This window comes from Oncorhynchus mykiss, chromosome 25 (assembly GCF_013265735.2).
Source record: "Oncorhynchus mykiss isolate Arlee chromosome 25, USDA_OmykA_1.1, whole genome shotgun sequence".
In the NCBI taxonomy this organism is placed as follows: domain Eukaryota; kingdom Metazoa; phylum Chordata; class Actinopteri; order Salmoniformes; family Salmonidae; genus Oncorhynchus; species Oncorhynchus mykiss.
Window position 1 is genome coordinate 18,264,548 of NC_048589.1, and position 25,944 is coordinate 18,290,491.

Sequence of the window (25,944 nt, forward strand, 5' to 3'; positions counted from 1 at the left end):
CCGAAGTCCAAAACAAACGAAAACGTCACAAAATGTCATCATAATACATGCAAAAATTCTGAACTGTTTCGGTTGGGTAGCATGCGGTCGCCTTAATACACACACCACACAATGTCTGAATCTAGCTGATTAATGATGGTGGGATAATGCTTGATGACAAATTTCACAGTGGGTGCGAGACCTGGTGAGGCCTACAAGCCACCGTGTCTCGCACCCACTGTGAAATTTGGTGGAGGATCAGTGATGATCTGGGGGTCCTTCAGCAAGACTGGAATTGGGCAGTTTTGTCTTTGTGAAGGACGCATGAATCAAGCCACGTACAAGGTTGTCCTGGAAGAAAACTTGCTTCCTTCTGCTCTGACAATGTTCCCCAACTCTGAGGATTGGTTTTTCCAATGCTCCATGCCACACAGCCAGGTCAATCAAGGTGTGGATGGAGGACCACCAGATCAAGACCCTGTCATGGCCAGCCCAATCTCCAGACCTGAACCCCATTGAAAACAATGGAGGAAGATTGATGGTCACAAGCCATCAAACAAAGCCGAGCTGCTTGAATGTTTGCTCCAGGAGTGGCATAAAGTCACCCAACATCAATGTGAAAGACTGGTGGAGAGCATGCCAAGACACATGAAAGCTGTGATTGAAAAGATTGATTTCTGAACTCTTCCTAAGTTAAAACATTAGTATTGTGTTGTTTAAAAATTTGAGGTCTGACAATTTATTCGAGGTCTGACAACACTGCATCTTTTTGTTATTTTGACCAGTTGTCATTTTCTGCAAATAAATACTCTAAATGACAATATTTTTATTTGGAATTTGGGAGAAATGTTGTCAGTAGTTTATAGAATTAAAGAAAAATGTTTGTTTTACCCAAACACATACCTACCTATAAATAGTAAAACCAGAGAATTTGAAATTTTTGCAGTGGTCTCTTAATTTTTTTCAGAGCTGTATATATGAATCATTTTTATACAGTAAAGGTTCCATTCCATTGAAAATTCCATTGTAAAGAGAGCATATCTGTGCACAAGGACTCATTTATCCTTTGCCAAATCCAGTACTGAACCCTAGTAGATTATTTCTTAACAGTTGTTGAGTTTTAGTGAGTAGCACTGCTTTCTGTTCATGAGCATAAGCAGGGAAACATAGACCCAAAACAGATTACCACCAGGAGTCATAGTGAGCTGAAAAAGATTCAATAAACTGTGGTGCTTTGCCGACAAGTAACATAAACAAATGTAGAAATATTGTGTGTTACAAGACCTTTTCTGGACCAATATCTGATATGTCGTCATAACATAAACAATGTGAATAAAACAACTGTAGCTAAATGAAAGCAGCCTGTCCTCTGTGTGAGAATCATTGAGTCCAGTATCCTGACTGTATGACATGAAGCCGGGGCCCCCATTGGCCATCACGGACCCCACTCTGAGCTCTGAGCTACAGCAGTGGACTCTCAAGAGACCCACCATGTTTCAAAAAAGCACCCAATGTCCAGTCTTAAGGAATTATCTTTAACGGTAGCTAAGTTTTGCTGAACATCTCAAGACAATACACATGACTAGGGCCTATAGCCAACATGTCTTAATACTGGCGAGCTAAACAGCTAACAGGGGATGTTGAAGGCTACTTTGTAAATGGTATTGTAAATGGCACAATATGACATACCTCATATAGACCTGACCAAGGTGTCCACTGGTCATTGGCACCACTACTTTAGGTCTCCACTGGTCACTGCACTGTCTTTCTATGGGCAGAGAGAACTCAAGATGTGGCCGAGCCTTGCTTAACAGCTCTCTGAGGTGGACAAGGGCTATTGGATAGGCAAATTATACTTTGACATGGGCCATCAACTGGAGTTATTGGGATTGAATGATGTCCAGTGTGCAGATGTTAATTAAGCAATGTGCCCAGAATGTTGTTGTGTTCGTGTGTGACTGAGATCACACCTGAATGCTGGTCTACATGCTTCTTGAGATGCCCTAGTGTGCAGCCTACTGATTGAAAAACATGTATTTGTTGAATTGCAAACTATGCATTTGTCATTAAGTTAAAAAAGTATAAAAGAAAAGCAAAAGTGGAAAGAACATTATGTTCAGCGGGACTGTCAAGGTTATATTGAGAATGCATACCTATTGCGTAACAAAACGAGAGGACCAGCCGAACGATTAGGGGATATCTAAATTCAAATCCTCCCTCCGTTCGCTACTTGTGACTGGGTGGCGTCCATGTCAGTCAAGAGGAAGGGGTGCTGCTAATTTCTATGTGCCTGAAATGTCAATTTGGGTCTCAGATTGCATCCCCGTGTTTTGGTGTTAGGGCATCCTCACTCCTCTCCAAACGCAGAAGACAGACATACGCGCACAGTGGATGTCGTAGGACGCGGCGTGAGAGTAGCAAAATATTATTTTAATTGAAACGACACTGAAAGTACAAATACCTACTGGCATCTCTCCTGCCGGAGAGTTCAGACCAGGAGCATCCGTTCACTTTTCCACGGTAGGCTATTGTAGAAGGCTTTATGCTGCCTAGTCTGTTGTAGTGAAGGTACTGACAGCGCAAGGCACCAACAACTTTTTAAATTCATTTTTCAACCGCAACTTTTACATTTTGGAACAACGGACCTCGCGGATTTCATGTGGCGATTCACTTGACAGAAGAAAATAGTCTGCTTACATTTTTAACATACCAAACTTGTTGGACTCATCATCAGCTTTGAAATATGTTCAGTAAGTGTTTGGTCACATTCTTGCATTTCTCAATTCTGGTGCGTGTGTTGATGGCTCATGAATGTAAGCCCTGTGATATCCGGACGTGTCCGCTGAAAGCCTGCGAGAGTGGCCGGACTCTAGCCAAGGACCCGTGCGGATGCTGCGACCAGTGTAGCCGGCTGGAGTGGGAGCCGTGCGGCGGCAAGGACTGGGAACTGGGCTACTGCTCTTTAGGACTAACCTGCGCGGCTGTCAGCCAAACGGGAGCTGTAACGCTCCCTGATATAGGAGTTTGTAAAGGTGGGTAGCTTATGTCTAAAATAAGACTTGTATCACTTTATGAATAAAGTAGTCCCAATTAAATGTTAGTATTGTTTCCCATTCTGAAATGTGAGCATAACCTAGAGTGTCAAAAATATCTTAATTTTATAGTAAGGCTACTAGGAAATCATTTCTTATTGATTGATGGAAGAATAGGAGGTTTGGCTTTGAGGTTCCAACAACACGATTGTTCATCAAGATCACTCTCAGCTCAGGGCATAAAAATGTAATCTCCGTAGTAAGTGATTATTGTCATTTGGCTTGGCTACACTACAGTGTGCCAGCCAGTTCATGATTCCATTGACTGTGCTGTGTTGACATTGTCTCTCTTCTCAGTGGGTTGGTTGGACCAGATTTCAAGGTTTTAGTAGCTCTTGACTGCCAACAGAGGACGTCTCATGTTAGATAGACTGTTCACTTTCCCCATTTAAACACCAGCTCTCTTCGCTTGCAGGCATGACAATAGGTTTGGTTGCCAAAGCTTTGGCAGCATGCCTCCACGTCAGTCTTACTAGAGTGCAGACTTTACTGCCAGAGCCCAACCTGACATCTCTAAAAAAAAGTCATTGAATTGAGATTAAACAGAAATTAATATTTCAAAAGCATGGGTGGTTTAACAATGGGAAATGTGTTGACTGTAACTGTGCATGTACACTTCAAGTACTCTGTCTTAATTTGATCCTGAAACTGATTGGCTGTCCTTGTAGAAAGTGTTTTGCTGTGATGTGGCTACACAATCAGTAGGCCTGTGATGTGGCTCTGAGGGCTCCCTTGGGGTCAAGGCAAAATTGCAAAGGTCATTGGCAGATTTATCTGAATGACCTTACCATGAATCACACTGTAGTGTCCCTGCCTTCCCTCCTATCAGACCCATGTCCTATACCAGTTGTATACTAACAGTCTATAAAGCTGTTGTGCACATGATATCCCTGGCTCCCAGGAAGATTATACTCCAGAGGCTGGCTCTCTAAATCTCTTATAGGGCCTCTAGGCTACCCATCCATCACCATGTGTGTGTGTGTGTGTGTGTGTGTGTGTGTGTGTGTGTGTGTGTGTGTGTGTGTGTGTGTGTGTGTGTGTGTGTGTGTGTGTGTGTGTGTGGGTGGGTGCATGTGTTCTAGCCAAGATTAGCTCTTCACACAGTTGGTGAGGGAGAACAGGAGTTTCCCCCTGAGAGAAGTGGGCATGGGGCATGGTCAGGATCACTTCAAACCCCCTGCCAGTCAGCCCCTCACCTGGTCTCTATCCAGACTGAAATAAAGGGATTGCATGGGACTGACATGACCAGAGGTGAGAGAAAGCAGTCCCACGTTGGGGCCAGATCTACATGACCCTGCCCTCCATCATCACGCTGTGGGGTCTGGGGGTCTCCGACCCCAGGGTGTCCCAGGAGACAGTGTCCCTGATTGGGCTTTATTTAAGGTTGTTCTCAGAGGCCTTAATCCCCTTTCATACCCCCAGATACTTCCTCTGTCAAATTAACAACTTTGAATGGGTCCAACTGAATGGCTTCCATGATTGAGTCGTGCCTCTGGTCCCTTAGCGGTGGGCCCCAGCACATGCACGTGGCCCCCCAGCAGAGTTGGCTGGGTGCGGGTAAATAAACACCTCACAGGGCCCAGGTTGATCCGGGATTTCCCTCCCATGCCAGGGGTAGGATATTAAAGTGAGGTCGCAATCAGGAGTAGGGGGTAAATGTTTCCGCTCTCTGATTCCTGCTTCTCTCTCTGCTCCTTGTTCTGGGTGGTCAATATGGAAGAGTGGTAGAGGTCGAAGGAAGTAGACCAAGTATTCATGTGATGTCTGTAGTAGACAAACGTGTACAGTCAATGAGAAAATATTTTGTACAATTGATATTGAACAGAATGCAAAATATCCAGTAAGTGTAAGCTTATAACGACTTTTGGACTGGATTTGCATACCGTATATTAAGTGCAGTCATTTTAAAGGACAGTTTTCATCTTAAAATCAAACCAAATCCAATTGTATTTGTCGCATGCACCAAATACAACAGGTTTAGACCTTACAGTGAAATATTCTTTCAGTTTTGCAGTTTTAAGAAAGTCATTACTGAAATAAACTGAAGTTAAAAATAATAATAATAATGAAAAATAGAAAAATATCTAATAATTAAGGAGCAACATTAAAATTACAGAGCAAGGCTATATACAGGACGTAACGGTACAGAGTCAATGTGTGGGGCACCGGTTAGTCGACGTAATTGAGGTCATAATGTACATATAGGTAGAGTTAAAGTGACTATGCAAGGATAATAAACAGAGAGTAGCAGCAGCGTAAAAATGGGGCTGGGATGGGGGGATAATGCAAATGGTCTGGGTAGCCATTTGATTAGCTGTTCAGGAGACTTATGGCTTGGAGGTAGAAGCTGTTAAGAAGCCTTTTGGACCTAGCCTTGGCACTCCGGTACCGCTTGCCGTGCGGTAGCAGAGAGAATAGTCTATGACTAGGGTGGCTGGAGTCTTTGGCAATTTTTAGGGCCTTCCTCTGACACCGCCTGGTATAGAGGTCCTGGATGGCACGAAGCTTGGCCCCAGTGATGTACTGGGCCGAACGCACAACCCTCTGTAGTCCGTTACGGTCGGATGCCGAGCAGTTGCCATACCAGGCAATGATGCAACCAGTCTCAATGGTGCAGCTGTATAATGTTTGAGGATCTGGGGACCTATGCCAAATCTTTTCAGTCTCCTGAGGGGGAAAAGGAATTGTTGTGCCCTCTTCGCGACTGTCTTGGTGTGTTTGGACCATGATAATTTGTTGGTTATGTGGACACCAAGGAACTTGAAGCTTTCAACCTGCTCCACTACAGCCCCATCGATGAGAATGGGGGCTTGCTCGGTCCTTCTTTTCCTATAGTCCACAATCATCTCCTTTGTCTTGATCACGTTGAGAGAGAGGTTGTTATCCTGGGACTAAATCAAATCAAACGTATTTATATAGCCCTTCTTACATCAGCTGATATCTCAAAGTGCTGTACAGAAACCCAGCCTAAAACCCCAAACAGAAAGCAATGCAGGTGTAGAAGCACAGTGGTTAGGAAAAACTCCCTAGAAAGGCCAAAACCTAGGAAGAAACCTAGAGAGGAACCTGGCTATGAGGGGTGGCCAGTCCTCTTCTGGTTGTGCCGGGTGGAGATTATAACAGAACATGGCCAAGATGTTCAAATGTTCATAAATGACCAGCATGCTCAAATAATAATAATCACAGTAGTTGTCGAGGGTGCAGCAAGTCAGCACTTCAGTTGTAAATGTCAGTTGGCTTTTCATCACAGATCATTAAGAGTATCTCTACCGCTCCTGCTGTCTCTAGAGAGTTGAAAACAGCAGGTCTGGGACAGGTAGTATGTCCGGTGGACAGGTCAGGGTTCCATAGCTGCAGGCAGAACAGTTGAAACTGGAACAGCAGCACGGCCAGGTGGACAGGGGACAGCAAGGAGTCATCATGCCAGGTAGTCCTGAGGCATGGTCCTATGGCTCAGGTCCTCCGAGAGAGAGAAAGAAAGAGAGAAAGAGAGAATTAGAGAGAGCATACTTAAATTCACACAGGACACTGGATAAGACAGGAGAAGTACTCCAGATATAACAAACTGACCCTAGCCCCCTGACACATAAACTACTGCAGCATAAGTACTGGAGGCTGAGACAGGAGGGGTCAGGAGACACTGTGGCCCCATCCGATGATACCCCCGGACAGGGCCAAACAGGTAGGATATAACCCTACCCACTTTGCCAAAGCACAGCCCCCACACCACTAGAGGGATATCTTCAACCACCAACTTACCATCCTGAGACAAGGCCGAGTATAGCCCACAAAGATCTCCGCCACGGCACAACCCAAGGGGGAGTGCCAACCCAGACAGGAAGATCACGTCAGTGACTCAACCCACTCAAGTGACGCACCCCTCCTAGGGACGACATGGAAGAGCACCAGTAAGCCAGTGACTCAGCCCTTGTAATAGGGTTAGAGGCAGAGAATCCCAGTGGAAAGAGGGGAACCGGCCAGGCAGAGACAGCAAGGGCGGTTCGTTGCTCCAGAGCCTTTCCGTTCACCTTCACACTCCTGGGCCAGACTACACTCAATCATATGACCCACTGAAGAGATGAGTCTACAGTAAAGACTTAAAGGTTGAGACAGAGTCTGCATCTCTCACATGGGTAGGCAGACCATTACATAAAAAATAAGCTCTATAGGAGAAAGCCCTGCCTCCAGCTGTTTGCTTAGAAATTCTAGGGACAATTAGGAGGCGTGCGTCTTGTGACCGTAGCGTACGTGTAGGTATATACGGCAGTACAAAATTGGAAAGATAGGTAGGAGCAAGCCCTTGTAATGCTTTGTAGGTCAGCCCTTGCCTTAACAGGAAGCCAGTGTAGGAGGCTAGCACTGGAGTAATATGATCAAATATTTTTGTTCTAGTCAAGATTCTAGCAGCCGTATTTAGCACTAACTGAAGTTTATTTAGTGCTTTATCCGGGTAGCCGGAAAGAAGAGCATTGCAGTAGTCTAACCTAGAAGTAACAAAAGCATGGATTAATTTTCATGCATCATTTTTGTACAGAAAGTTTCTGATTTTTGCAATGTTACGTAGATGGAAAAAGCTGTCCTTGAAACATTCTTGATATATTCGTCAAAAGAGATGTCAGGGTCCAGAGTAACACCGAGGTCCTTCACAGTTTTATTTGAGACGACTGTACAACCATCAAGATTAATTGTCAGATTCAACAGAAGATCTCTTTGTTACTTGGGACCTAGAACAAGCATCTCTGTTTTGTCCGAATTTAAAAGTAGAAAGTTTGCAGCCATCCACTTCCTTATGTCTGAAACACAGGCTTCCAGTGGGGGCAATTTTGGGGCTTCACCATGTTTGATTGAAATGTACAGCTGTGTGTCATCCGCATAGCAGTGAAAGTTAACATTATGTTTTTGAATGACATCCTCAAGAGGTAAAATATATACGTAGTGAAAACAATAGTGGTCCTAAAACGGAACCTTGAGGAACACCAAAATTTACAGTTGATTTGTCAGAGGACAAACCATTCACAGAGACAAACTGATATCTTTCCGACAGATAAGATCTAAACCAGGCCAGAACTTGTCCGTGTAGACCAATTTGGGTTTGCAATCTCTCCAAAAGAATGTGGTGACCGATGGTATCGATCAGTTCTCTGACATCCTCCCTATAGGATGTCTCATCGCTGTTGGTGATCAGGCCTACCACTGTTGTGTCGTCTGCAAACTTAATGATGGTGTTAGATTCGTGCTTTGCCATGCAGTCATGGGTGAACAGGGAGTACAGGAGGGGACTAAGGATGCACCACTGAGGGGCCCCCGTGTTGAGGATCAGCGTGGCAGATGTGTTGTTACCTACCCTTACCATCAGGGGGCGGCCCATCAGGAAGTCCAGGATCCAGTTGCAGAGGGAGATGTTTAGTCCCAGGGTCCTTAGCTTAGCGATGAGCTTTGAGGGTGCTGAGCTGTCCTCAATGAATAGCATTCTCACATAGGTATTCCTTTTGTCCAGGTGGGAAAGGGCAGTGTGGAGTGCAATAGAGATTGCATAATCTGTGGTCCTGTTGGGGTCGGTATGCAAATTGGAGTGGGTCTAGGGTTTCTGGGATAATGGTGTTGATGTGAGACTTGACCTGCCTTTCAAAGCCCTTCATGCCTACGGACGTGAGTGCTACGGGTCGGTAGTCATTTAGGCAGGTGACCTTGGTGTTCTTGGTCTGCTTGAAACATGTATTACAGACTCGTGAAGGACAGGTTGAAAATGTCAGTGAAGACACTTGCCAGTTGGTCAGTGCATGCTCGGAGTACACATCCTGGTAATCCGTCTGACCCTGTAGCCTTGTGTATGTTGACCTGCTTAAAGGTCTTACTCACATCGGCTATGGAGAGCGTGATCACACAGTCGTCCGGAACAGCTGATGCTCTCATGCATGCTTCAGTGTTGCTTGCCTCGAAGCGAGCATAGAAGTTATTTAGCTCGTCTGGTAGGCTTGTGTCACTGAGCAGCTCGCGGCTGTGCTTCCCTTTGTAGTCCGTAATGGTTTGCAAGCCCTGCCACATCCAACGAGAGTCGGAGCCGGTGTAGTACGATTCAATCTTAGTCTTCTATTGTCGATTTGCCTGTTTGATGGTTCGCCAGAGGGCATAGCGGGATCCGGGTTAGAGTCCCGCTCCTTGAAAGCTGCAGCTCTGCCCTTTAGCTCAGTGCGGATGTTGCCTGTAATCATGGCTTCTGGTTGGGGTATGTACGTACCTTCACTGTAGGGAAGATGCACTTATTGATGAAGCCAGTGACTGATGTGGTGTACTCCTCAATGCCGTCGAAAGAATCCCCAAACATATTCCAGTCTGTGCGAGCAAAGCAGTCCTGTAGCTTAACATCCGTGTCATCTGACAACTTCCTTATTGAGCGAGTCACTGGTACTTCCTGCTTTAGTTGTTGCTTGTAAGCAGGAATCAGTAGTATAGAGTTATGGTCAGATGTGCCAAATGGAGGGCGAGGGAGGGCTAGGGAGAGCTTTGTATGCATCTCTGTGTGTGGAGTAAAGGTGGTCTAGAGTTTTTTTCCCTCTGGTTGCACATTTAACAATAAAGTGGTTGTTTATTGTTATGACAGCTGTGATTAGGGAAAGTTGCCTGTGAATCCAAACACATAGATAACTAATTTCACCCCCAAAGAGTATTGCACCACTTGAGTGATATCAATGTTTGGCCAGGGTGTTTTTGTTTTAGCTGTCTCACTGTGTTAGTGCCCCCTCTTCTCTCTTCAAAGCTCCCACCTTCTCCAGAGAACTTACATACCACCTCACAGAATGTCTGTCCTCAAGAGCACAGACTGGACACTGCGTCTTTTCCAGTAATTCTTCACATGCTGTCCACTTCCCTCTTCCTCTAGCATGATCTAATATTTCAAAGACTTCCTTTTTGGCCCGCTATCAGCCACAGGGTCTCAGAGGTCAACTTTCCCACCGCAGCTCCAGATGCCAAGACAAGCAGTCTCCATGGCTGAGAGGACTCCCCCAGAGACCCAACTGTGATCCAAGCCCTGGCCAGAGTCAGAGCAGGACCAGGCCAGGCCAGCTGAGTGGGGTCATATCACAGCCAGGGGGTCAACCTAATCATTAGCTACAGTAATTAAAGGTTCACCCCCCCCCCCCATCCTCTCATTATGCTTTGTCTACCTCCTGCCTCCTACTCCTGAAGCATCCCACAGACTCAGACACCCAGTGTCAATGACTGCCGCGTACAAATACTCTCCTAGGCACAGAAAAGCCCAGAGATAGAAAAAAGTTGGAGGTGCGGATCATTTAAAAGTGACAGGAAACGAGGAAGAGTTTTGGCGAGGCAGTAGAGGTCTGTTTGAAAAGCCTGCTTGTCCTTTCTCTCTACCAGCTGGCTGGTCTACCCAGGCTGCCTGATAGACAGAGGAGTTTTCTATGAGATGACATTTCAAGGCCAAGCCAAAGTTAATATGGGTAGTGGGTACCTCTTCCTCCCCCCTCTACTCTCCCTAATGTCTCAGCTGTTTTAGCTCATAGGGACCATGACTGTCTGCCACCCAATATTTAACTCTGGAAATAATCACTTTTAGAGTCTCTGATAAATATTCTGTTTGGCCATATTCACACTTTGAGCTGCAGAATTAACACCACAGAGAGAGCCATGGGTTAGTCTGGGTGACCACTATAGGCTACAGACAGCGAGCTCTACTTCAAGGACCACTTCTGAAAGGAATAGAAGTTCATCCCTGTTTTCCCACAACATCTAATAACACAATTCTCTGTTTCTTATTAATAAATTAACAACGTGAATTTTCTTAAGTATTTTCTTCAAAGCCAGCCAAGACATTTCATTCGTACACCATCATATTTAATGAATCATCACTGCATTGTCTCCTGGCCCAGGGAAGAGTATGAAAGCAAGGTCTCCCTTTCTGAAAGAAAAGAATGAAAAGTATACCCATCGCAGCTCAATGAAAAGTATACCCATGGCACCGCTCAGGCACTCATTTTCTACAACAGTTCTAAATGTGTCTGTGAGAGAAGCCAGCATATTTTGATAAGCAGTAATCAAGTCTTTACGTTGTTGATTGAGGCCCAGGGGCTAAGCCGTTGGAGGGAGAGGAGCAGAGCACTGTGCTGTGGCGTGTTCTGTTTGAGCCTGTTTACTCTGTGGCAGGCAGCACTGCATCAGGCTTGAACAGAGCCACCCTGTGGGGGTCCCTGAGGAGCAGAAAGGGGGGCTCGCCCGGCAGCTGACGTGGTGGGTCTTCTGATCCCAGGGGTTTGGTGGTAATTAAGCCACATGGTGAGAGGGGCCCTGTCTCCCCTCCACCCTCCACCCACCATTGTCATTAGATGTGTTTGTGTAGAGCTCAGCCTGGAGGAGCTGGGTCATTCCACGAAATCAGTCCCTTTTGGTTAGTGAATTATTCATTTCACATAATTGTAACATTCTGTCATGATGAGCACATGTTCGCCTTAATAAAAACATGTCTTCCCATCTCAAGAGGTTAAATAAATAAAATAATACTGTAAGTGACTATTAACTGCCAAATAAAGTAACAGGGTTGACCGTAATACATGGTTGACCGTAACAGGGTTGACCGTAACAGGGTTGGCGATTTCATCTTAGATCAGCCATAAATCCCCTTGTGACGGGGGGAATGGAAGCTTGTTGTGTGCAACAGGGAGGGGCATTCTTTTATATCTTTTTTTTACATTTCTAGCCTGTCTATCTATGAGTAACAAAACACCAGAAAATGGCCAAAAAGAATAGAACCAGCTCACCTGCTTTTACACCATGATTTGACTATCAGATGTTCAATGTTTCTTATGGAGTAAATAGCAATGAATAATAATAGTCTCACCGTATTAAAATAAGAGTTCTGTTCGCATAACAGGGTTCACCTTAAAATGAGAGACAGGCACTTTTTTAACCTTCAAATGAAACACTAATCACATGGTTTGGCATGGGCTATGGTGTAGGTGGTGGCACACAGAGAGCAGAGGAGGAATCAGGACAGCCAGCAGAGGGGAACCCTGGGAGGGCCCTTCGCAGTGGAACAAAAGCAAACACATCAGCTCAACAGCGGTGTTATGGCACGATATGCAGGGCAGGAACAGATCAGGGAGGGATAGCTGATGCAGCCCAGGCCCCACTATGATGCACTGGGGTGCTCTGATTCAACCCAGGCCCCACTATGATGCGCTGGGTTGCTCTGAAGCAGCCCAGGCCCCACTATGATGCGCTGGGTTGCTCTGATTCAGCCCAGGCCCCACTATGATGCGCTGGGTTGCTCTGATTCAGCCCAGGCTCCACTATGATGCGCTGGGTTGCTCTGATTCAGCCCAGGCCCCACTATGATGCGCTGGGTTGCTCTGATTCAGCCCAGGCCCCACTACACTGTGCTGGATCGCTCTGATGATGCTTCTCTTCTTGTTCTCTCCTCTCCTCTAATATCACGTCTCCTCTTCTCCACAGTTCTGCCTGACAGCCCGGAGGCTGGGTTGGAGGATGAGCGCTGCCCCCTGCAGACGGGCTGTGACAGAGCGGGGGCCATGTGTGTGTGTGACGCTCGTCAATCCTGCCTGGGCTCCTTCGCCTACCCTGACATGGAATCCTGCATGAGGGCCGGCAAGACAGGTGAGTCTCCCACAACTAGCAGTCAGGAGCAAAGAATGCAATCCTTTGAACGTTGCTAATCCGTATCAGATGTTGAATGCTGGTGACTAACGCTAGGAACATCTTAGTGATGACACACAAGCTCAGGCTTTGCATGAGGGTGCCCCATCGTGGATCTGTGTGGTGCTAATGTCAGTGACTCATGATGACTGACTATTTCCTGTCCCCTCTTCTCTTTCTTTTAGAGAGCCGTAGACATGAGCACCGGGACAGGCAGAGGGAGAAGTTTGTGGGCCCCTCCAACCCAGCCTGCATGTTTTCTGGGTGCAACCTGACAGGACAGGGCTGTGTGTGTGAGTCCCAGAGCTGCCACCACCACTTCACCTACATCAACCGCAGCCAGTGCCAGGAGGCCGCAGGTAACCTTGAACTAACCTAAAACTAACCCAAAACTAACCAACAACTGCTCAAGTCATATTGCAGAAAGTGGGCTGATACAGTGAACAAAATGTAGATGCAGATTCATAAACAGATCTGACCTTTTTTATCCTACAAAACCCTTGTATGCTGTCTTTTACACAATCTCTATTTGAGTTGATCTCAGCTTATTAAGCATATGTGGTAATAGTGATAGGCATGTACCCTAATATTTACGTAGAGTCATGTGCTACCTGACTCATACAGTACAGCGAGTCAGCACAACGAGGTGTAGTAGACAACCAGTCAGTCTATTTCTAAGTCCTTTCCATGCCAACACTGAGACAGACAGAAAGGCAGAGAGAAGTTATAATATGAGGAGAATGCACTGTGGAAATATGAAGTGTTATAAATCTGCTTACACAGTGTTCAGGCTGTAAAGTGTAACAGTATAGTGTGTTGGCTGAATGCTGTCCCTGTCCAGGGTTAAAGCCCTGAGTGAGGAGGAAGATGGAACTCCACAGAGCTCAGGTACCAGAGGGACTATTATGGGCTGGTTGTTTAAATGTGGTTCATAGAGAGGCCAAGTGTAAGTATTCACGTAGCTGACTCTCTGACTGGCACTTCTAAGTGAGAATTGTTATTAAGGTGGGTTCTATTTCGCCGCTTTGACAGAACTGTGAGAGAGATGCATAAAGCCAATATGGCAGCTCTCTCTGTACGTATGAAGAACATTGGTCTCATTGAAAAAGTGCCAGTGAGTGAACTCCGAGACTCTCTCTGTCTCGCTGTGTTAGTTATCATTAGTTGCTTCACAATACTATACAGCCACATTGTGCCAGAAGCCCGGACTCACGTCAGTATACTGAGCACATTTGTTCAGCTTAGGAGGCCCAATTCCATGTTTTTTATTCATATTTTTATTATAGTTTTTTAACTCTGCATCGTTGGGAAGGGCTCGTAAGCAAACATTTCACTGTAAAGTCTACAACTGTTGTATTCATCACATGTGACAAATACAATTTGATTTGATTTGACTAGCTCCAGAACTAAAAAGTGTGTTTTAGATTTGCCACATCAGATTATGTTTGTACTTTCATTCTTTTTTTTTTATTGCATAATTCAGTTGGGAAATGGCAAAAATCTGTTGTTGCAAATCGGTATAATTCCTGATTATATAATGATGTATGGGGTAGAGCAGCCAGTGTAGCTGTAGTACTATAGCTGGCGACGTGCCATAGAGGCCTATCTGAGGTTATTAGATCTATAAAGAAATGTTGGGGTTGTTACAGAGCATTTACAGTCCCTTGGCTGTGTATTTGGATATTTCTCCTAAGCCACATTTGTTCAGTAAATCCCTCTAGACATGTGGGAAACTGTGCTCACATTGTATTGTTGAGAGAGAGTGTCATTAGCTTCTCCTGTGTCACTATGAAAAATATACACCAGTCGACTGCTGTATTTCGCAACCTCCTGTCCTCAAGGACGGCCAAGAGAGGACGACAGCGTGAAATGACAACACTGAAAACAGTAAACAACATTTTTTAGCAGCCTATGGGTTTTCACCACTCCTCACACACCCTTCCAACAGCCGCTCATTAAGTAACGGGTTTATTTGTGTGTGTGTGTGTGTGTGTGTGTGTGTGTGTGTGTGTGTGTGTGTGTGTGTGTGTGTGTGTGTGTGTGTGTGTGTGTGTGTGTGTGTGTGTGCGTGCGTGCGTGCGTGCGTGCGTGCGTGCGTGCGTGCGTGTGTGTGTGTGTTCAAGGCAGTCTTAATTAACTTGTTTTGTCTGACTGGCTTGGTGGATGTCTTGCTGTCTGTCTGCATAGTGGCAGGGACTTTAGAGGGACCGTGGGCCTACCCACCTCACCAAGTAGTGCTTTAGCTCTGTATGAATGTGTCTGTTAGCGTGTGATGTCTACATATAATATAAGCTCTGGTTTTGCTGCATGAGATTTACAGTGATTCCGACCCCTCTTCACACGCAATTGAAGATGAAAGCAAAATTATTGCCAGTACTTTAAGCACTTTTTCAGCCCTGTATTTGAACATAGCATCCTCTGTCTGTACATTTACACATGGTGGTGGTTTGGGACTGGCTCTTCATGTTCAGATTATCGAATAGCCTTCTGAGGCGAGCCAACCGTCCTGACTGGTGTTCCTGTTTACTGTTTGTTTGAAGACTTGGGGCGCAAACGTAATTTGCTACTTCACTGTCTGCAGCGCTTGATCACCAACAGCCATTTCTTAGTACTTTTAAAGGTTCTCTATGTATGTACTTTCCGCATGCTGACGCACGTTGTTGGACTTCAAACGGCGGTCAATGTCATGATGGCTGCTGTGAGGTGTCAATGTCACATTGACACAGGCACCATGTGTTGCTAAGGAGGAAGTATTAGACAGAATCTCTGAAGATTGATCAGATTAAGAAGAGAAGGAGGCCAGGCCAGGGAGCCAGCTAGGGAGCTGGCTAGGGGTAGTCAGGGAAGCCATCTTAACAAGTTATTTGTGTCAAGTGCAGAAAATGGCCTGGGGTCTCTGCTTAGTTCTCTGGCCCGGTGTATGCTTTTATGACTTTGATTAATGATTAAGCTTTAAGCTGCTGTGCACAAGGAGTTTCCCGATGTGGCCTTCAGAAGAGTGACTTGTTCTGCAGCTACTAATACTTTGATTTGATTCATGTTGCTCATATGACGTAATATTGTAGTGGCCTACAGAGAGCAGATCTGGGAAAACGGAAGGTGGATGTAAACCGTTGGGTTGTTTTGCACAACTACTGTATATCACGTTACATCAATGTACTTTCAACTTTAAACACCCAACCGTGGTTAACCTCCGAAGGTTAATATGGGTGACAGCTTTGCACACTCTTGGCATTCTCTTAACCAGCTTCAGCTGGCATAATTTTCCAACAGTCTTGAAGGAGTTCCCACATATGCTGACCACTTGTTGGCTGCTTTTCCTTCACTCTACAGTCCAACTCATCCCAAACCATCTCAATTTGGTTGAGGTTAGTTGATTGTGGAGGCCAGGTCATCTGATGCAGCACTCCATCACTCTCATTCTTAATCAAATACCCCTTATACAGCCTGGGGGTGTGTTGGGTCATTGTCTTGTTGAAAAACAAATGATAGTCCCACTAAGAGCAAACTAGATGGGATGGCGTATCGCTACAGAATGCTGTGATAGCAATGCTGGTTAAAAGTGTGCCTTGAATTCTAAATGAATCACTGACAGTGTCCGCAGCAAAGCACATCATCACACTTCCTACTCCATTCTTCATGGTGAGAACCACACATGCGGAGGTCATCTGTTCACCTACTCTGCGTCTCACAAAGACACAATAGTTGAAAACCAAAATCTTAAATTTGGACTCATCTGACCAAGGACAGATTGCCACCGGTATAATGTGCATTGCTCATGTTTCTTGGCCCAAGCAAGTCTCTTCTTATTATTGGTGTCCTTTAGTAGTGGTTTCTTTGCAGCAATTTGACCATGAAGGCCTGATTCACGCAGCCTCCTCTGAACAGTTGATGTTGAGATGTCTGTTACTTGAACTCTGTGAAGAATTTTATTTGGGCTGCAATCTGAAGCTGGTAACTCTGCAGCAGAGGTAACTCTGGATCATCCTTTCCTGTGGAGTTCCTCATGAGAGCCAGTTTTATCATAGACCTTGAGGGTTTTTGCAGCTGGACTTGAAGAAACTTTCAAAGTGCTTGAAATGTTCCATATTGACTGACCTTCATGTCTTAAAGTAATGATGGACTGTCGTTTCTCTTTGCTTATTTGAGCCGGTCTTGCCATAATATGGACTTGGTCTTGTACAAAATAGGTTTATTTTCCTAATACCAACCTCACCTTGTCACAACACAACTGATTGGCTCAAACACATTAAGAAGGAAAGAAATTCCACAAATTCCACAAAGGCACACCTGTTAATTGAAATGTATTCCAGGTGACGACCTCATGAAGCTGATTGAGAGAATGTCAAGAGTGTGCAAAGCTGTCAACAAGGCTAAAGGGTGGCCACTTTGAAGAATCTAAAATATATATTTAGATTTGTTTAACACTTTTTTGGTTACTACATGATTCCACATGTGTTATTTCATAGTTTTGATGTCTTCACTATTATTCTACAATGTAGAAAAACCCTTGAATGAGCAGGCGTGTCCAAACTTTGACTGGTATACTGATATACTAGGTGACTGACACTGTCACGATCGTCGTAAGAAGCGGACCAAAGCGCAGCGTGGTGTGAATACATCATTTAATAGATGACAAAAAACACGAAGTAAACTGAACAAAACAATAAATGAACAACGACCGTGACGCTATATACGAAACGTCCTGACACAAGCAACTAACATAGACAATCACCCACAATGACAAAACAGGCTACCTAAATATGGTTCCCAATCAGAGACAACCACTAACACCTGCCTCTGATTGAGAACCATATCAGGCCAAACACAGAAACAGACAAACTAGACATACAACATAGAATGCCCACTCAGATCACACCCTGATCAAACAAAACATATAAACATACACAGCAAACTAGGGTCAGGGCGTGACAGACACACTGTTTTGAAGCCACCGTTCCTCCATGTTGGTATTTTGGAAGCTATAGAAATGCATTTATTAATGTCTACATTGACACATTTATTATAATACAGACACCTTAATTCATAAGTTTAAATTATATTATCTGAGCTAAACATGAGCTAAACATAAAAATAAATCAATATCTAAAGCCATTTACTTTAAAGTATCATTTTTCGAGAGTACTAATGTTACTGTCCCCACTGCAACAACAAAATACTTAAATACATGCAATGTAATACTGTAGAATTCCATTTGTTTGAATACATCATTTGTAAAATGGGGCAGTATTGAAGTTTAGTATAATCGTATGAGTACTTTTAAAAGGGAGGAAGTGGAGGGAGGAAAAAGAGAGAAAGTGGAGTTGATGCGGGTCAGACACGGGAGCCGTGCCCACCATGATGCCATGGTACAATGAAGCTCGTTACTACGGAGTTGGCCCACCTGTAGCACCACACTCCCTCCCGCCCGGGTCCTTCTCCTGAAAGCATCATTAGTTCTACTTGGCTGCAGCCTCTTTGTGGTATTGCTATTACTCGCCATTCCAGACTGCCAGTAGCTGGCAGGGGTGCTAGATTTCTCCTCTCTCTGTGTTTGTGTGTCATTTGCGGAAACTACGGCCCCTGTCGCGCCCAGCGAGCCTGCTCATGTCCAAGTGTGTGTGTTGTTTGTGTGTGGGTGTGTGTGTGTGTGCGGGTGTGTGCATGTGTGTGTGTGTGTGTCTCAGCTTGTGTGGTGGTTCAGGCAAAGAGCGTCTCCACTAGGCGAGTTGGGATCACTGTCTCAGCCTGTCAGTCCTCTCATTGCTCTCAGTCAGCTTATAGCCCTGATCACCAGACACCACAACTCTTCCCAAGCCCCAGCCCCAACCCTTCGAGCCCTGCCGTGCTCCGGCCCTCAAGCCCTGCCCTGCCCTGCCCCAACCCAAGCCCCAGCCCCTGCAACGAGCCACAGATCCATCTCTGCCTTCCAGCCCTTGCCCCAGCTCTCCAGCTCTAGCCTGGGCACAGATCATATCACCAGCCTCTGCTTTTCCTGGTTGTCGGTAAGTAAACATGAGCAGATGGCCAACACTGTTGAGTAACTCAACAGCCTTAACTGCCACAAACTTGGCAGCTGCAGAGCGTAGCAGCCCAAATCATGTTTTATGTTCAGTGTCTTCTAAGGCTGATCCAGAGACCGTTAACTCTGTTTGAAGCTCCACTCATGGCCCGTTTGTTCCTGTTTCATACAACTTGAACCACAGTTGTGCCATCCTTCCACTCCCATGCATTCTGCTCCAGCTCTGTTGTAGACAATGGCCCATTGAAAAGAATCAGTCCCCTTTTCTCAGACATTGTTCAGCCCTTTCAGCATCATAAAAGCTCAGCCTCTCTCACTCACTTTCCCTGGGCCAATCTCATTGGAGATCTGACAATATGGGGAAGGGTGTGTTGAGCTACTCTGAGAGAAGAGAACACTCGACCCGCAGCTGCGGCTCTGCTGCCTGAGACACCAGGATCCCGTTTTTCAGCCACAAATATTTAGCCTGAGAGTGAGAGAGCGAGGAGCTGTGAGATCTGTGTGTGTTTTTGAGTGTGGACGGTGGGCTGCTGCTGCTCTCTCTCCTGACTGTTCTAACTAGAGTGTGAGGTTCAGATGTCTATGTTTCTCTCTCCTGTGACCCTGTGGCTTTTGCCACCTCTCAGACTTAGTTCTTTATTATAGAGAACAATGCAGACGTTTTCAGCCCCAACCGCCAGTGGGCACATTGCCAGACCTCCACAGCTTTTGTGAGAGAGAGACATGCCTGATGGGTCCCTTTGCGGACAAACTGTATAAAACCTGAGGACGGACCAGAAGCCCACGGAGGGCAGCTGTACTAAGACAGCTTTGTTCTCTGCTGACTTGCTTCCAAAGTCAGTCACTGAACAGAACTCACATTGTGCGCTTTTTCCATGAGTAAACTCAGGCTGTCAACACAGCCTCCTCTGCCTACCAGAGCTGCTCTAGTCAGAAAAATACTGTGCATCTGTGCCCTCTGTAGAAAAAAAGCTCATTTACAAAGAGTTTTTTTTTCTTGAATGAGCTCTGAGATGCCAGAAATATGCATTGTTTACAATAGACAATTCTGTGGTAATAAACCAATTTTCAGATTCCACCTCAAGCCTGGCTTCAGGTTGCGTGGGTGTGTGTGCATGTGAATGTGTGCGTGTGTGCGTCTGCGTGTGTTTGTTTGTGCATGTGTGTGTGGGTATTAAGGCTTTGGTAGTGTTGCTAGGTTTTCCATACTATCTCACCACCCCAACAAGAGAATATTTTGGCCATTCTACAGACTGAATTTATCAAGCATGACAAATTAGGACTTTGTGTTTTTGTTTTGAGCTAGAGAATAGCAACCATTGTGATACAGAGATTGCTCTAGTTACCACTGACTCTCTAATTACCCCATTGGTGCTTCCAAATAGAACACAAACATGTGCTGAAATCTATCTTCCACTGAGTTTACCATGCTGTTTCCATGCCTGTTGTGCTCATAAATGTATCTTTTAGAAAATGATATTAATTGGACCTCCTTGGTTTGGAGCATTTCCACAAATGGCTACAATGTCATTCATTTGAATGACAATAGTATGTCTGCCAGCTTGTTTCCAAGCGTACTCCAGTCCACCCATTGTTAGAAGTGAATGAGCAATCTGTTTTCTTTGACTGGGGCACATACAATACACTGAAAGTTTATTCAATGCAAACATTGCACAACATTTAATTCATGGTTTAAAAAGTCTTCATATGCAAATCACTATATTGGACAGCAGCACACATACACACACTCACACATAGACACACTCTTCACATACGCTGCTGCTACTCTGTTTATTATCTATCCTGATTGCCTAGTCACTTTTACCCCTACCTACAATTACCTCAACTACCTCGTACCCCTGCACATTGACTCGGTACCGGTACTCCTTGTATATAGCCTCATTATTGTTATTTTACTGTGTTACTATTTCCTTTTTCTGTGGGGGGGCTAATCTTTCTTACTTTTAACACTGCATTGTTGGAAAAGTAAGCATTTCACGGTAAGGTACCTGTTGTATTCGGCGCATGTGACAAATAACATTTGATTTGATTTGATTTTATACTGACTTATTGCTGTTAGGCTGATTTCAGAGGTATTATTTCTATCTAACTGAAGTTTATTTAACTCAAATGCAGGAATTAGGCCAAAAACAGTTAAAATGGTTGTTGCTCGACTTAATTCAGGGGAATTTTCCCCTTCTCTATGACACTATTCAGTAACAAAGTTTATCAATGCAAGCTTTGTGCCAGCCCCAACTGTTCACAGGTTCCTAGAGCAAACCGTACAGTACAGATACCTCACACTAAAGGTATATTTGGATCAAAAAAGTTGGATTCGAACCCAAATGGACCTGAGGACCACCAGACCCGGATCCAAATGAGCCCGAGGACAATCAAACCCAGATCCGAATGGACGCAATATTTGTATTTATTTTATTTTTTATTTTTATTTAACATTTAACTAGGCAAGTCAGTTAAGAGCAAATTCTTATTTACAATGACGGCCTACCCCGGCCAAACCCTAACCAGGAAGGCACTGGGCCAATTGTGCGCCGCCCTATGGGTTTCCCAATCATGGCCGGTTGTGATACAGCCTGGAATCTAACCAGGGTCTGTAGTGACGCCTCTAGCACTGAGATGCGCCACTCGGCCCTGAAAGGGGGACCCAGCCACAAAAACAATCAGAACCAAACCCGAGTAGACCCAACATTAACCAGACCTAGACCCAACCCGTAACCTAACCGGTCCGTTTCAATTGGACCCGAGTGACAATTGTTTTTATGTTTACCACCAAGTTGCTTTTTTGGTTAAGACATATATCTTTATGTTGGCTAGGCCTTATATACTGAAAAAATATATAAATGCAACATGTAGTGGAAATAAAAGATCCCAGAATTTTTAAATTTCTCTCAAATTTTGTGGAAAAATTTGTTTACATTCTTGTTTGTGAGCATTTCTCCTTTGCGAAGATAATCCATCCACCAAGTGTGGCAGGTGTGGCATATTAAGAAGCTGATTAAACAGCAGGATCACAACACGTGCACCTTGTGCTGGGGACAATAAAAGGCCACTCTAAAATGTGCAGTTTTGTCACACAACATAATGACAGAGGTCTCAAGTTTTGAGGGAGCATGCAAGTGGCATGCTGACTGCAGGAATGTCCACCATTACTGTTGCCAGAGAATTTAATGTTTATTTCTACCATAAGCCGCCTCCAACGTTGTTTTAGAGAATTGAGCAGTATGTCCAAACGGACTCACAAACACAGAGTATGTGTAACCACGAAAGCCCGGGACCTCCATATCTGGCTTCTTTAGCTGCGGGATCGTCTGAGACCAGCCACCAGGACAGCTGATGAAACTGAAGAGTATTTCTGTCTGTATTAAAGCCCCTTTGTGGGGAAAAACTAATTCTGATTGGCTGGGCCTCTCCCCAGTGGGTGGACATGGCTCCCAAGTGGGTGGGCCTATGCCCTCCCAGGCCCACCCATGGCTGCACCCCTGCCCAGTCATTTGAAATCCATAGATTCGGGCTTAATGGACTTATTTCAACTGACTGATTTCCTTATATGAACTGTAACTCAGAAAACATGTTGCATGTAGCGTTTATATTATTGTCATTATATTCCCCTTATTAGGGTACAATAAATATGCTGTAGGCTATGCAGATCCTTGGTCGGATCCATTCAGGTCCACTCGGGTCTATCAGCTGTAGTTACATAGACCCAAGACCCGATGATAGTCAAACAGGTTCCGACCCGGACCTGCTGGAAAAGCTAGAATTTTCGACCCGGACGGCTCAGGTCTTGGTTTGGATCTGGGGTGGACCTGTGAAGACCGCTACCTCCCACTCCTGCAGTATTTATTCAGGGATGGAAAAATCCAACACTTTATCCTTAATTTCATCTGTCAGATATTCCCCCACCCCAAATATGATTCTCCTGCTCAAGTCACAACTTAACATTTCATATTTTCTGGGTCAGGCAAACTTCAAATGACTTCTTAACCAGACAATTAACAAGCCAGGCGAGCATTGGGTCAGACCGATATATTCAACCTCGGAGGGTTTGACCACTGAAAGTAATACTAGAGGCATTGTCTGTATGTGGAGTTGGACTGTCTGTCAGTGGGGCAACAGTCAGACCCCTGGGCTCCAGTCCCTCCATTTGTCATTTCAGTTTCCCATCTGGTGGGAAAAGCCTCAGGGATCCTCTTACAGGTGCTCAAATGTTAGGGATAAGACACATCCTCTGCTAGAGTCGTGTTGCACCAGGGAACCGCCGAAAGTCTGGGAAGGACATCAACAAACCAGCTTTTGGACGATCCACTAACCCCAAGCTTTTTCAACCCATTTTATTCTCTCTCCACCAAAACCAGAATGCATGCAGAGATTGAATTATTCCTCTCATACGCAATCATAGCCATTACATTTCCCTCTCTTATGAGGCTAATAGTCATTTATCAGCTTCATGGCGTTCCCTTTTGTAAAGGCCCAAGGGAATACATGAAATAGAAACATAATTACCAATTTTCTCCACTGTCAACATCATACACTGCTTTATTCCACACTCTTCCCTTTTCCTCCGTAAAAGCCATAGATCTACACTCTAGCCTAGTCCTAGTAGCAGATCTGTGAAATGACTTAGACTTATTGGACAGGATGTAAGTCTGCAGCACCCAATCCCTCGACTCTGTATATATTACAGTGACATGGTAGAACCAAAAATAAACTGTGGTTAAGGATTGGGTAAGCCAAGCTTTGTAAGGTAGCTACTGTTCTTCTACAATATGAGTACAGAGGGGCACTCCAGTCCACTTTACTTTTCCTGAATGGTGTCCAAAGTATACCCCTGAGCCCCCTGCACCCCCTAACCAGGGTATCAGGACCATTATGTTGGCTCTGGCTTCCTGCTATGCTAAGTGTAGTGTGATTTCTAAAATAAGGCTCAGGGCAGGAGAAAAAGGGCAGTGTTGAACATGGCCTTGTATTAATGGGTGGTGAGATGGAGAGGCTGTTTGGGGTGAGAGCTGGATCCAGTGGTTAGGCAGAGATCAGGGCAGGCATTAGACAGGATGTGCTGAGAGGTTGTCGTGTCTAGAGTCTAGCGTAGCTCTTACTCTCCATCCTAACAGGATGCTGTAAAGCTGCCACGGAGTGAAGGGGATCTGATGACTGTACTGAGCTGTGAACTCAGCCCCAAGCCTGCAACATGAGCACCACTGTTCAACACTGTTCCACTAACACAAGCATGCAGGCCAGGGAGACACACTCCTCTCCCCCCTTTTCCCCTGCCGCCCTCTGAACAGTGTGGGCACTGTTGTAGCCTGGAGCCGGGTGGAAGGTGGTGTTACAGTATGCCTCACTGAGGGTTGTTATTGTATGTGACTGACTCGATGTGTGTGTGTATATGTATATTTCAGAGGAGATGAAGTGTGTCGGGATCACATGCCCTGCTCTGTCCATGCCCTCCTGCCCTGAGGGCTCGGTTCTGACCAAGAGCTACACTCCCCCTGCTGGCTGCTGCCCCACTGTGCCCCCCCAGTGCACCTGTGACCTCCGCGCGTGCCACAAGCCCCAGTGCCCCTCCGGCCAGAAGACTGTACCACTCAGCCAGGCCACCGGCAAGCCAGAGGACTGCTGCGACGTGTTAGAATGCGTGAAAGGTAATGTATATAAACCTAGCAGGCCAAGAATTGGTGTAGTCTTCTTTGTTTTCTTGCTGAGAGAAGTGGTGCTGGTGTGAAATGTTATGCCTTTGCGGAGGTAATTATTTTAATCAGAAAACAATTTCCCCCAAAAATCCCAGTTGACTAAATGTCCTGTGATGAAAAGGACAGTTAGCAATGAGATGGTAATTACAGTTGGGTTGTTTATCAGTCTCTCTGCCATTGCAGAGTGTGACGACGGTTCACATTTTTTTTCAGGGGTATATCCGCAAATAACCTCAACACCTCTAGGCATATTAATCATAATGAGCCTCGTGATTGTGTCTGTGGAGCGTGTTCGTAACTGGTGTTCTCGCCCTTTGTGTGTGTGTGTGTGTGTGTGTGTGTGTGTGTGTGTGTGTGTGTGTGTGTGTGTGTGTGTGTGTGTGTGTTGAGTGTGTGTGTATTTGTGTGTGTGTGTGTGTGTGTGTGTGTGTGTGTGTGTATGTGTGTGTGTGTGTGTGTGTGTGTTGAGTGTGTGTGTGTGTGTTGAGTGTGTGTGTGTGTATTTGTGTGTGTGTGTGTGTGTGTGAGAGAGAGAGAGAGAGAGAGAGAGAGAGAGAGAGAGAGAGAGAGAGAGAGAGAGAGAGCAGATGTTGGTAGTGCAGCCAAGTCACTCTCCTCCTCCAACAGCCCAGAGTTAGATTTCACATTCACAGCAGCTAGCCAATCAGCCAGCCAGCCAGTCAGGGAGGCACAGAGTCAGGGAGAGAGGGAGTTAGGCAGGGAGGGAGGGGACCTGAACCTGGCTGTTTACTCTGCCCTCCCAGCAAATATTTGCTGTTTTACCAACAGAACAAATTCCCATTCTGGCACCTCTGCGTCCATAAATGTGTGCCGTGTCCCGGAATGAATGGACTTAATGAGTGCAGTGACCAGAAAAGTGCTTAGGCTACCAATCTGCTCAACAGAAGTGCAGTGTCAAAGAGTTCCTGTCTGGTCACACGTCCAAGAGGAAAAGGTTCAACAGTTCATTGATGGGAATGCTTTTTATGTGCTCCAGTCTGCCAGGGGGAGTGTAATCGAGTCAGGCAGGCCGGTGAGGGCTGAATGGCGGCTGCAGAGGCTAGGGGATCAGTGTTTTGATAACAAGTGTCTGCTGCTCTTTGGTTCCGGACTTGACGCCCTTTGTGCCTGCCCTACTGGCGGTTAGCCCTGCATGACTGCGCTCACATCAGAAATCACACAGAGAGGGACTGGGGATGAAGACATGGCACCTACCCCCTAGTATCCCCCCTAGCCTCCCCAAAGACCTCCTCAGAAACAAAACATCCCACATGTTGGGTCACTCACAAACACCAAGCCCCATCCACAAAACACACTATTATTAACTAAGTTTGGGCGTCCTATAATATTTCTCTATGAAACACATAATAGTACCCAGCTGTCAGTGGCATGATTTTACAGACCAGAGGTTGGCTTTTGGTGGGTTTTTGGTCAGTGTACAGACTAATATGACAATGAACCTGTGTTTTTT

The 25,944-nt window shown here is 45.4% G+C and overlaps 1 protein-coding gene across 2 annotated transcripts in view; it reads left to right on the plus strand.

The window, feature by feature from the left end:
- The first annotated feature begins 2,267 nt into the window (after positions 1 to 2,267).
- The window catches only part of LOC110505498 (cysteine-rich motor neuron 1 protein), a 47,471-nt gene continuing 23,794 nt past the window's right edge, over positions 2,268 to 25,944 (plus strand). For both annotated transcript variants that reach the window (XM_036962754.1, XM_036962755.1), the window contains exons 1-4: positions 2,268 to 3,011; positions 12,540 to 12,701; positions 12,926 to 13,099; positions 24,183 to 24,425. In XM_036962754.1, the coding sequence (XP_036818649.1) occupies positions 2,723 to 3,011; positions 12,540 to 12,701; positions 12,926 to 13,099; positions 24,183 to 24,425 (868 nt within the window). In that variant the 5' untranslated portion in view covers positions 2,268 to 2,722. The remainder of the gene's footprint in view (positions 3,012 to 12,539; positions 12,702 to 12,925; positions 13,100 to 24,182; positions 24,426 to 25,944) is intronic.